General features: G+C 42.7%; 1 protein-coding gene across 6 annotated transcripts in view; it reads left to right on the plus strand.

The window, feature by feature from the left end:
* The window catches only part of ELMO1 (engulfment and cell motility 1), a 526,171-nt gene that overhangs the window by 363,318 nt on the left and 149,243 nt on the right, over positions 1-13,610 (plus strand). For all 6 annotated transcript variants that reach the window (XM_072783482.1, XM_072783477.1, XM_072783480.1 and 3 more), the window contains one exon: positions 1,826-1,962. In XM_072783482.1, the coding sequence (XP_072639583.1) occupies positions 1,826-1,962 (137 nt within the window). The remainder of the gene's footprint in view (positions 1-1,825; positions 1,963-13,610) is intronic.

The raw sequence follows: 13,610 nt of genomic DNA on the forward strand, positions 1-13,610 counted from the left end.
AATTGAGACTGACAGCTCATTGCCCAGGGCAGCAAACACACAACCGCCTGTATTTACGTTCCAAGTTCTTTAAATAGCTTCGTGTCCCAGGTCAGAACTTCACTCTTGCCATTTTTCTGCCAGTGACACAGGCTGGGGGCTGGGGTGACATATGTTCTTGCTGCTAATTTCTGAGATGTGAACAGGCTTGACTAGGAACTAGGGGGAAATCAAAGAATGGCCCATGTTCTCAGCAATGATATGCTGGCACAACATTCCTTATCATCACCACCTTGCTCCACGTTTGCGACAACTTCTCTCCTTTCAAATCACTTTCCCGTGGGTCATGTCATCTAATCCTTTCCAAAACCCATGAAGGTGGACAAGGAGATCTCATTAACATTTTTTTAGTTAAGAAAATCCAGGTGCAGAGAGGTAAATGACTTGCTCCTAATTGGCATGAGCTGGACTGGAACCCAGATTTTGTCCTCAGACCCAGACCTTTCCTACATGACTGTACGTTGCTGTTAGCCTGTGTCCTTAGCTTGTCTGGAAGAAAATAGCATTTATGGATCTTCATATCTACCCTTTCAGAAGACTGGAATCCTCTATGATAGAAGAGGTTGGTGCAGGGTAGCTCGGGGCCTCACCAGAGCAGAGTGTGTTCCCTTAGCTTTGATTAAGTTTTACTTGCTGGGGCCTGCACCAGAGGATTCTCTCTGGGTAGAGTCAGCCACATAGCAGGTGCAGGGCTTTCCCAGGTACCCAAGGTCTCTGCTATAAACCCAGCTCCTGCCCTGCCTCATCCTCTTCTCCTAGGCTTCCAGGGCTTGAAATTCCACCGTTTGGAACCCTGAAGGCTAATTAGCCTTTAAAGAGATTCCAATTAAAATAGGAATTCTTTCACTATGCACAATAGCTTATATTAAAAAAAAAATTTAGGGTACTGTTTTGAGTGGGGGGTGGCCACAAAACCTGGCTCCTTCTAGTATCCTCATCCGTAAGGCATGAACCGTAAGAAGCATTGTAAAGATCAGATAAGATGTATGTAAAAGGAGTATAAAAATGTAAGCTGCCCAGATAGCAGGGAAGCAATGAGAGGGTGGCTAGTCTGGGAAGGAGGGGAGAGGTAGGCACAGCTAGAGCTCAGAGCGCTGGCTCTGACACCCAAGCTCTACAATGGGGAGGCCTGAAGGCAGTCTGGCTGATTTCACATTTTGGTCCAGGACTGGACCATTCACGGCCTCCAGAGCCATTTGGGTTGCTTTGACCTCCAGCCATCTGTGTCTGGGAATGCAAAACAAATGGTTAATGGCATCAGATGGTATATGATCTCATATGTCCCCCTGCTTACTACCGTAAGAGGGAAAGAGCCCCCTGGAGAAATAATCAAGGATGCTATTTTCAAAGTTGCAATTAATTGTGTGCTCGAGAAAGCTCATCCTCTGCCAGTTATTCTGTCGAGAAAGGGGAAATTAAGGGTGATGGAGCTGTGACGAAGAGGCCAGTTTGTTTGAATCGTCCTTTTAAGGTCAAAAAGCAGGCACAGAGCCCATATTCAACACCAGGGATCCTGAAAAAAAAAAAAAGATGTAAGGGTCTTGTCGTGGGGGTTGGTTAGGAGCTGACTTCCTTCAGGCAAAATCCGTGCCTAGGGACTGGTCTCACTGGCTGACCTTCAACTTGACAGTTGCACAGGGACTGTCATTAGGTTGCTTTTTCAAAAACACCTTATGTCCACTGTGGCTTGAGCCCTGTCATCTCTCTTTGGGACACCTATGTGTGACTGTGTCCTCTCATTTCACTCTGCAAACTTTCTCTCTAACGTCCCTGCTCTTTCTTCCAGCTAGTGAGACCTGCAACGACTTCCACCCAATGTTCTTCACCCACGACCGATCCTTCGAGGAGTTCTTCTGCATCTGTATCCAGCTCCTGAACAAGACCTGGAAGGAAATGAGGGCAACTTCTGAAGACTTTAACAAGGTAAGGGGAATCTGATGCAGGGGCAGCAGGTTTCTGGGCCCCAAAGAAGTCCCACATCTGGTGGGGCCCCTTAGCTATACACACCTGTATGGACATGAGCTTTGTGTTTATGATGCTCTCATCTCTCCAGGGATGAACTTGGAGCAGCTTTGTTCCTTTTGGCTAACCAAACTGGAGCCACCAGCAGAGACCCTTTCCTGAAATGTGTCATCTAGATTAACATTTTCCCTTAAGGACATTAGTCCAGGAAGCCTTGTTACGGCAACATCCTCCGGGAAAAATGCCTCCTGCTCCACCTGTGCGGGTGGCTGTTAGAGAAAGATCAGGAAGGCTGCTCTGTTTAAGCAACTTGATTTCTTCGCGGATTATGGATGTGTTGAGATAATCTGTCCTTTGCTGTGTCAAAAAGAATTTTTATTGAAGTGCAAAATCTCTTTGAGGGAGTTGAGTAAGTTTATATGGAACATTTTTTAGTTTATGGAAAGCATTCAATTCTTTGAACGGACAAATTTCACATTTCTGTTTGTAAGTAAATATTGGGTGCTGAGAACAGTGTTAACCAACTTAGAGGAAGCAGAAATATCATGTAAACTTTTCTTTCTTTTTTTCTTTAATTATTTAAGATGGCCTTTGCCTTTTTTTTTTTTTAAGATTTTATTTATTTATTCATGAGAGGCACAGAGAGAGAGAGGCAGAGACACAGGCTGAGGGAAAAGCAGGCTCCATGCAGGGAGACCCATGTGGGACTCAATCTCGGGACTCCAGAATCACGCCCTGGGCCCAAGGCAGGCACTAAACCGCTGGACTACTAGGGCTGCCCATGTAAACTTTTCAAGATAAAATCTCTATCCTTAGATAAAGGCCTTGTTAATGATAATCACAAGGCCAGTAATAATTGGTGGTTGGGACAGGTATGTTTAGGACAGGAATATTGGGAGAGTCCTCAATACTTTTAATTTGCTGCTATTTTCTGGATGTAGATTTGATCCACCACCCATGCCTGCTGACCTGGTCCTGGGACATAGCTGTTGCTAAGAGTCTAAGGGTCTGATCTCACAGTCCTGTAGGGCCTTCACAGCTGGTGCTTGGGGCATAAGAGAATATCAGAATTCCAACTGTCTCATTGATCTTTGCCCTCCTGTCACCTTTCCTCTGAACTTACATTCCATCCTTCTTTTCCACCATATTTCTGGTTCTTGGCATCTTGAACCGCTATTGGTTGAAAAAAAGAAAACCAGGAAAAGGAAATAACACTCTTTGCCAAGCCTCAGTCCGGTTCCAACCTGACCTTGTCCATCAGCGTGATGATCTTACCTGCAGCTGAGGCCGACAAACACCATTCTATCCCAGTCGCCTTGGGCCATCTATCTAATTCATTGAAATAGGCCCTAGTGACGCCCCTCTGTGAGAGCACTGATCTGCAAGCTACAATCTAGAGCTGCCAAGGGTCTTAGCAGCTATTCCCAGGGGCAGGCATGACTGAAAAAGAGAGGTGAAGGAAAGAAACCCAGTAATTCAGTAGCCTCCTAAGTGCACTTCACCTGATTACTAGGGACTTTGCAATTCAGGTACAAATCATCCCTGAGAAAAAGGAACAAAGTTGCAGGGAGACCTCTATACAATCAAGGCCAAAAAAAAGTGAACAGTTAAATAGTCTCTGAAATGGCCAAGGCCACCTTGCCCCTGGATCAGATCAACTCTTCGTGTACTATAGTGCTTCTGAAAGCCATCCGGTCCTCAGCAATCTTGTGCAAGGGACACCTGTTCCTTCAGAAGGGGACCTCCCAGGCTGTCATGTGTTCTGGCATCAGAGAACTGTCTGCTTCCTGAGAGGATTTCATTCACTCTGCTTCTTCTGAATTCCAGAAATCGGCATTTTTGTAAATGATAATAATGCAAATAAATGTTCTTGTTGTTGGTCTATGTACACATAAGGCATATGGAAAATACTACCAAATAGCTCAAGAGGGCGAGCACTTAGACGCTCCAATCCTACAGAACATACAGTTTATGAAATGAAGCCCTGAGAATACATCAGCAAAGGGAACCAGAGGCTCAGTCTGGAGGAGTCCGTGTGGCTCCTCATGGCTGGATACTTGGGTCAGTGGTCATGTAATCCTGCCTGTGCAGGGTGAGGTCCCTAAAGTGTCACTCTGAAACTTTTTTTCATATTTAACTTATGTGTAAGTGAAAACTGCCTTTGGCAAGATCTAAGGGCCACGTTTGGGGGATAGTTTCTTATTGTGGCCCTAGTGCCATCTTTTTGCATTGTTTACCAATCATAAACGTCAGTCCAGCGTCATATCTGAGCTGCCAAGTAGTGACAGCAGTTTACGGCTATGAACAGGCAGCCGGAAGCTAAGACGCCGAGGGTCCCATCCTATGTACACATATCCATTGGTCGAGAGTGGATACCAGAGGTGGGTCAGGGATGGGAATGACAAGGGATTTAAATGTTGCACGTGAAATATTTTTGCTTTGGTTGCCTTTTTTGTATTACTTGTGCCTTACTTTGGTATAACAGAAAAGTCATATACTATTTTATCATGTGTGTACTAGTTTTCTATGGTTGTTGGAACCAATTGCCACAGACTTTGTAGTTTAGATAGTACAGATGTACTCTCTCACAGTTCCATAGTTTAGAAACCAGATGGGTTAAAATCAAGGAGTCAGCAGAGCTGTGGTCCTTTTTGGCCGCTCTTGGGCCTCTTTGGCCGCTCTCCTTACCTTTCAAGTTCTGGAAGCCACCCGTATGCCTTGGCTCATGGCCCTTTTTATCTTCAAAGCCAGCCAACTGTGGGTCCCGCCTGTCCTTCCCACGTCACACCTCATCACTCTAATCCCTCTTTGGCTTGAATCTTTCACTCTTACTGACCCTTGTGATTACAGTGGACCACCTGGATAATCCAGGATAATCTTCCCTATATTAAGGTCAGCCGATTAGGAACCTCAATTCTATCTGCAACCTGAATTCCCCTTTGCCATATAGGGTCACATATTCACAGGTTCTGGGGATTGGAATGTGGACATCAATGGGGGGGTGCATTTTTCTGCCTACCATAATATATATATTTAATTTGAGATGTATTAAATTTGTATCTGTATTTGTGTGTATCAACTTAAGGTATTAAAACAGACGAGCTTTTTGTTGTTGTTGAATACCAGTCAGAGTTCCGCCAGTGATTGCTCAAGCACAGATTTAACTGTGTCCCTTTTCTTTTATGTCCCCATTTTGCCTCTAACAGGGTTTTGAAAGATGGGCCCTGTATGAGGGCCTCTAGGTCAGGGTCTTCCTGATTTTTTTTTCTTGCTGCTTGTCTATCAGCCAGTGCTGTGCTTTGCCGGATAATAAATTGGAAAGGAAGAAGAAGAGCTGAAATTGTAATCAGTTCACTTTTCTTCCTGTTAATAACTTGGTAGTAGAAGCTATTGATTTTAGGAACAAATGTGGATTTGGTGTATTGGTAGATTTAATGTTTTTCTTGTTTCTGAAGATTGTCCAAATTTGAATTCAGAATATCTTAAAAGAGCCCAACATGAGACACACTTTCTTTTCAGTTTTCTTGAACACTGTCTCAGACTGTCACTACTTTGAACTGAAGCATGGATGGCGAATTTCCTTGTCGACCTGCCACCCAGGTTCTATAAGAAAGGGCTTAGCTATCTGCTTTCTTCAGCTCATTACTGGAGAAGCAGTATCTCTCAATTCAAAATCCTGATTTTACAAACACTAACTAGATTCTAGCAGATGCAAAAAGTTCTTCTACAACCCACTTTGCTTAGGACACTAGTTTGGAGATATATAATATATGGTAGTTAATGCTTTGGCTGGAAGTGAATGTTTGGAAAAGCAGCTGTCTTCTTGTTGCTGTAGACTGGGGCAAAGCAGAAGATGCAGTGTTTTTTTATTTATGTGAAAGCAGTAGAATTAGAGAGTGATTAAAATATTTATGCTTTGAAAAATACTTTCTTCCAGTTTCCCAATATAGCAGTCTCTGCAGAATAATCCATTGATTCAGGCCATTGAGTTTGTATTCTGTTTTTGCCTTTTATTACCAATATTTTAGAGCATGCATTATTCATTTTTATGGGCATTAGCAAAGAGCTTAAACTGCAGCTGGATACCTCAGCACACAAGTGGCCCCATAATCATTTCACTGAAGCCCTCATTTTTTTAAGCAGGGTAGGAAAGAAGACACAAGTGATTTGGTATTTCAGGTATGGGGATCTCATTTAAAGCTTTTGTCGTAGACCATGCCTCTTTAGAAATTCTAGCAAGGATATACACAGCAAAAGCGATATTTGTGTGTAGCACTGTTTCTCAACCTTTCAGCCTTGCCTGAACCCTAGAATCACCTGGGGGAGGGGAGATTTGGAAACCTCTGTTATCCCAGTGTCCAGTTGCACAACACACCAGTTATATCTTTGAGATGGGGCCAAAGGTCTCATGAAGATTTTTCATGAAGGTAGATTTGATCTCTAAAGGTGAATCACATCTATAGAATGGCCATTAATTGCTACATATAACACAAACCACCAACTAGTACAAATCGTGTATGTCAGTGACGTTGTCTGTCCATTGGTTTGTAAGGCCTACGTTCTAACCCAACTGGTTCTGCTACTCAGGAACTTTATGCTTGAAAATTTTTGAAAAAGTGGATACCAGTATCCCATCCCCCTCTCTTATGGTGGTGCAATACTAAATTGAAGTAATAAATGTAAAAATGCTTCGAGGAAGTAAAATGTCATATGCAGTTGTATTCCTTTTGTATGTAATAAGATAAATCCTGTCTATGAAAAATGAGTAAATTATCCTTTTTAAAAGAAAACATTTGGGGGGCCACATTATGTTAAAAAACAAAGAAGGAAGGAAGGAAGGAAAGAAAAAAGAAAGAAAGAAGAAAAGAAAAGAAGAAAAGAAAAGAAATGAAAGAGAAAGGAAGAAAAGGAAAGGGAAAAGAAAAGAGAAAAAGAAAAAGTAAAGCTGTCTGTGTACCACAGATTAGGGTCTGAACTGAGTGAACTCATTTAATTTTGACAGAAAAAGGGTTTAAACTGAAAACATCGTGGATTTGGCAAGAAATAACTTTATTAGGCACCTTAGTTTTCCATGTGACAAGCCATGAGCAGCAGCCTAAAAATCAGGTTTCACAAAAGCTCAGGTGCTTAATGGATGGAGAGAGTTAAGGCCTCTGTAGCCATTACCTCACTGCGCGGACCTCTCTGGGGATGTGTGAGCCTTCTAGATACCTTCAGAATATTTGTTCATGGCATCAGTGTTACCTTAGATGCTATCAAAATTGGCATTAAAAACAAGATCAAATGACTTTGCCGTGCTTTCAAATTGCCAAAATGTAAGAAACTAATGATTTGAAAAATGTAGTCACTCTAGAGCAAAAGCACTATTTTGAAACTTTATCCAGCAGCATAATATGCAAAGCACACACGATAGAGGTTGGAATCTCGGGGCTTGCAGATGAGAAGCCATCCCTTAAAATAGGAGAGACTGTGCACAGGGAGAACCCAGGCCCATCAGACAAAGCCGCAGCTGCCCCTGGCTAGGCTACGAGCTCCTTCTGAGTCAGTGGGAGAAAATCTCAATTAGGAAGCATTGGAGAGCAGAACAGAGCTCACATCCTGGGAAGTCCCCTGGAAGATTATCCATGGAAAATAGCCACTAACTAGTCACCTCTCATGGATTTTGGTGTGGTGTAGACAAGGGATTGTTTGAGAGCTTAAAGGCAGTGATTGCATGAATAAGAAAGGGAAATATGTTCACTCCCCGAACTGTTTCCAGCTTACTGACTTTCTGTGCATGCTTTTCAGGGGGCAATTATATATTCCGGAGTCCCCTTCCTAGGCCAGCTCAACCTCACAGTGGTGCAGACGGCGCTCTTGTTGGTTAGCAGAGCTGGCCTAAGGAATGAAACGTGGTCTGTAACTCTCACCATGAATAAACATGAATCTCCTCATTTGCATGAGGCAGGTGACTGTAAAATATCTTGGAGCAAGTTGTGAAAGGAGGCTTTGTGCATCCGTGCCCAGGGGAAGCTGGGGAGGACTCAGTGTTGTTTATCTTCATTAGAATTCCATCTAGGGCTGCTGGTATTGATCTGAACGGGGCCTGGGGTAGCTAATAAAGTAGGTGTATGTTTTAATTGAAACATGAATATTTAAGTAGAGGAGAAGTCTTTTAAAGGGCCCTGATGTCGTACAAGGAGGTTATCCATTTTTCAGCTGTCTAGGCCATTTACAAGTATTTATTCAAAAGGCTTCTCATGTTTCACAAAGGTCTTTAGGTTTGACACGAAGGAAATCGCACTTCCTGTAGAAGCAAATGCATTATACGAATAGATTTATTTTTTCTTTTGATGTTTCCTGTTGGATAGGTAGCAAATGGCTTCGTGTGTGTGCACATGTGCATGTGTTTAAATGAGTGCTTTTAAGGTACTCACTTAAGGTCATTCACTTTTTTAAATGAAATTTGCCACTTCCATTGGGACAGCAATCAAGGTATGTCTCCTATGGTCTTCATCAGTATCAATTGTGCTATCTAGAGACAGCTGAAAGACTGAGAAAGAAACCAACTTTATTAACTTATTGTTTTTTTCAAGAGACATCTTTTTAAATAGACCCCAGTATGTACACTTTCTAAAAAGAAATGTTTTAATTGCAGGTGACATGGGCCTGACCAAGGCAGGTGGCATGAAGTGTTATTTCCCAGACTCTTGCATTACCACCTCCCTAGGATGTCTTTTAGCCATCCTTCCCTTAATCACCCTCCCCCTGAAATTTTAATTACCAAATACATTGTTACCCGTTTATGTATTGTGTGTATATCTGTGCTTTATACATTAAGAAAGTAAGTTGTTTGTTTTTTCTTTTTCCTGTTCCTCCAAGAACCAAATTTCTCCCCCTGGGGGCACGATCCCTGCCCCATTGAGAATGCCAGGTGGAGAGGAGAGAACGAGGCTGAGCCTGAGCCCAGCAGGAAAGTCTGAAGGCAGCCTTGTCCCAGGGTCCCTTGCCAGCAGTGTGTCCTTGAGCATGTCCTTTAGCCCCCAGACCCTTTCTCACTCTGTAAACTAGTGGTAGCAAAAATAACAACAACAACAATAATAATAACAATGGTATTTCCCCAAATCACTGAGACTTAGGCCCTTAAATGTTGACTTTGTAAATTGCCCCATACAAATGGGAGGTGCTGGTGCCAGCAGACAAAACCTAAATAGACAGTCATTTGCACATGGTCATGTAGTATATATAATTGAGCTGCTTTGATTTTCTGAGGTAGTTTGTTCAAATATCTAGAACTACAGATTTTCCCATATCTCTGTGTGGGAACCCACTGAAATTTGGTTTGACTGCAAAGGGAGACTTTGACTACAGTGGGGGCAGATTCCTAAATGAGGAGAAAGTCCTCTGTGTGGGTTCCTGATAGTGAGGGATGCTCCTCCCCAGCCTCCCCACAGACATATTTTCAGTGTCTGAGGGGCTTAGCCGAACCTCAGAAGCACAGCACACTGGTCATTCAAGAGCCCAGGCCTCCCCAGCCAGCTGCATAGCCTTGTGCAAGGGATTCAGCCCGCTGAGCTCCAGATTGCTCATCTGTGAGATGGGGATGGAAAATGAACACCCCGAGGCGGGCTCTGAGCCCTGGACCAAGTCCGACAGATAAACTACTTAGCTCAGTGTGACCTAAAGCAAATACTAGGTGACACAGGTTTCTAAATGCCTCTGAAAAGGAAAAGGCTAGTCATGGCAACGCTGATGGCAAACATTTTCGGAAAAAGACAAGCTTCTCCTGTGGATTTAGTGATTAAGTTAATAGAACACGCATCCCAGCATGCTGTCTTGGTGGTCCCAGCTGCACAGCATCTGTGTGGCTTTTGTGAGAAACGTGGGGGTGATCATGAAGTGGCCCATTTCCAAGGACTGTTCTGGGTCATGCCTTTGATAGCCTGGCCATCTCTCTTTATGAAGGGATTGTATCCGGAGTCATGCAGAGAAAGTTGGATTTTGTTGACTCTGTTGATGTAATTTCCCTACAAAATAGCTAAGCCATGTAAAACTTGTTTAAAGATCAACTATTGGGTTTAGTTGGCTGAAAACACTGCTAGCCTGTTTTGCTTTCTTGACATTTGCCCTAACTAGAGCATGTATAAAACTGATAATTACTGTGATTGAGTCTGATGAGTAATTTTGGATAAGCCCTAACAATAGTGACATACGCATCTCGGAGGTTTCTTTGCACTCAAGGTCTAGCTTAGAGCTCTCCGCATTTCCAGTGTCTTCCTAGAAGTCAGTATGTTTCTTTGTGTGAGTAACATGCACTAACCTGATACTTGCCAATTATGAGACAAAAAGAATTGATGGGATGTTCTGCTGGGCAGCAGTACGATATATCAGTCGCTTGGTTCAGCTGCAGACCATCCCTGAACATGGACATAATGGGGACTCTTAAGTTCGCTGCTCTCCATAACTCTGTTCAATGACTTCTGAAACTTCTTCCTCTTTTGTTAAGTACACTTCGGGGTGCTGCATGAGTTGTTAACTGGTTCCTATGACCTGAATTTCATATTCCATTGTGGATTGTGTTAGGGATTTGATAATGGCACAGAAATCATTTTGTTAGTATACGTCCAATTAAAAGGAAATTGCCTACATCTTAAGTAAAGCATAATGAGATTTAGGTGTCTTAAATTAAAGGGCAGATAAGAATCAGAGTTGGATAGCTAAGGAGAGTACCATTAGATGGGAATCTCTCCTAAAATACAAGTCCTTCTTGATTTAAAAGAAAATATTTATCTTGTAATTGCAGAGAAAATTATGTGCTATGGGAGTTGGGAACACAGTTGTACCAAGGGCTATGTTTCCTAAGGTGGAACAGAAGAACATAATGGGGCTGTCATGAAGGTGCTTTTTATTGCCAGCTCGGTGCCAGATGTTAGGAAGAGGCAAGGGATGGAAGGCAAAGAGGTGCCCTCGATGAGATGAGACGGGAGTCAGAATGAGAGAGTAGTGTCAGAAACCATTTGTTAAGACTCCAGCAGAAGAGGTAGGAGAAGTTAGAAGATCCCAGGTGAAACGTCTAAATATCTCCTGCAAACATACCAGACCTAAGGGATCAGATGTTTAAAAATGTATTTTATTATTTAAATGTGTATAATTCCCCTGCTAATCTAAATTCGTTATATGCCTGTGCAAGTTTTTCAAAACTGTGCTTTTATATCTGAGCAGCAGTGAGTGATCGGTCCAGTCTACCTGGTCCAACACCAAATGCGAGCTGCTCTCTCCACCTGTACCTAGCATAGAGCCACTAGGTCAGGCAGGTCAAAACAGGTGCAAAGGTGGGGAGGGAAGAAGAAGGTACCAAAACAAGGCTAAATTTGTTGTAGGAAGAAAAATAAACCAGAAAACTTGAATATGAAAGATGAGAATTCTAAACTGCTAGTTTCTTCTTCTCCAATCCTCCTCTTTGCCCCTCCTTTTGTTTCTATGTGTTTTCCATGCAGTTCTGTTGAAATGAAAAACAGTAGTAGGTTCTCAGGGAAATGATGGGGGAGGAAGTCATGTAGGCAGGTAGTTAACTCAGATATCATTCCCACACGGGGCCTACATCTTCCCTGGGAAAGTTCTCAAGCTGGCCATTGTCACTGGTGGCATCAGCGTACAGAGATGTTCCTCAAGTGATCCCCTTGCTCTGGCCCCATGAATAATACCATTACCCTAGAACTTACCACAGTGAGCTGCAGTGGTCTGTTAATACTCAGGCTCCTTGAGAGCAGAGCCTTGCATTTTTCTGTATTCTCAGGGTCTACTCAGTGCCTGGTAACTAGACGGTATTTAATGTCACTATCCCGCAACCTTCCTATGCACGGCATGGTCATGTCAGTGTTCCCCATTTTGGTGAATGGTGTCACTGTTTAACCTGCGCTTCAACTGCTATTCATCTTTCAACAGAGATTACTTTGTGTTCATGACACAGAAAGCATGGTGCTAGGCACCGGGAGTACAGGTGGGTTCTGACTTCATGGAGCTGGCAGGCCAGTGAGTTTCTATTTGGAATTTTACAGACTAGTTTCTCTTTGGGAAACCAATCAGTGGCCAAAGTCACTACAATCACTATAAGCTCCTCTGCCTTCTCATTATTGCCTAGGCTCAGATCTTCCGCTTTTCTCACTCCACATCTGGTAGGTTGAATGGCTGGTTGCAGTTCTTTATGTCTCCGTTGGAGTCCTTGTCACAATCTGATGGGGGAGTGAAACCTATTTCCCCTGCCCTTTAACTTTCGACATTGGCCAGTGAGATGCTCAGAAATGTGAAGTGAACAGAGGCCTGAATGTTGCTTATGCGGTTGGCTTGGGCTCTTGCACACCTGCCTTCATCCTGAGATAAAGTACGTACCCTGGCTGGCCACTGTGCCTACGTGTAGATCTCAGAATGAGGCATATAGAGTACGGTTTCTCTAGTCAGCCCCCAGAATTGCAGCTAAAAACTGCCACTCAGCTGACCTAAAGAGCTGTGAGTATGAGAAGAACTTCTTAGCTATGGGATTACTTGTTACGTGGCATTAGTATGGCAGTAACTAACTGAGACACCAGCTATTACAGTAACTTATCCCCCAGCTTTGAAACCTTCCCACTTTCCAAATGTCCTCCAACACATATCTGACCATATCACTATTGCTTTTAATCCATCTGTGCCTGTGCATTGCCTGCCTCATAAAGTTTCACGGCCTTAGCAAGATGTCTAGATTTCTCTTCAGTCGACATAAACTACTTTTCTTGCTTCATTCTCATGTCTTCACCCTGCACCTGCTCTAAGCTCTGCATGTCATGAATTGCTCATAATTCCTTGTGTATGCCATGGTACTTTCATATCACAGATATGTGTTCACTCTCATTCCTTCTGCCACCATGCCTTCCCCCATCTGCTCATTGAAATTGTTTTAGGATTTTACACAGTGCCACTTCAGGGGTACCACCTTGGATGGTTATCATTTCCCTTTCATTCAGAATGAAATTTTATACCTCTGCCCCCATGATATGGAAGTCTGAACTTCTTTTGGAAAAATTCTCCTACCTGTATAGTAGTAGTTATTTGTTTATAAACTTCTCTTTCTCAGTTAAGTCAATATACCATTGGGAACAAGAAATATAGCTTTAAACCTTAATATTCTCCAGATGTTTTTGAAATAGTATCTGCCCAATTACTTTGGGTTGAATGTCAAATAATAAAGGGCCAGAAGTGTTTAATTCACACATTATTTAAAACAGTCTTCCTAGGCAATAAACTGAATTAATGTACACTGTTTAAATATGGGACGGTCACTCTTACTCAATTCCTGGAGACCATAAGTATTCTGAAGTTCTGCAGAATGAAGAATTTTCTTGTCCAAAATACCAGTAGGCCTTATTGAGAAATATTTCTAGATCCTTCAATCGGAGTCTCTTCTTCAGATGTCAATACTTTGAGGGAATTACAAAATGATTTCGCCATTCATTTCTTAACAAAAATGGCAGTAGTAATTATTTTTCCACCTACAGAGCTTTCTATAAGGTGATTGAAAGCCTCAAAGACATAGGGCAGTCATAAAATAAACCAAATTTCTCTTTTCCCAGGAGAGTGGTTGGATCCCCTATTGA

The sequence above is a fragment of the Canis lupus genome, chromosome 18, assembly GCF_048164855.1.
Source record: "Canis lupus baileyi chromosome 18, mCanLup2.hap1, whole genome shotgun sequence".
Taxonomy (NCBI): Eukaryota; Metazoa; Chordata; class Mammalia; order Carnivora; family Canidae; genus Canis; species Canis lupus.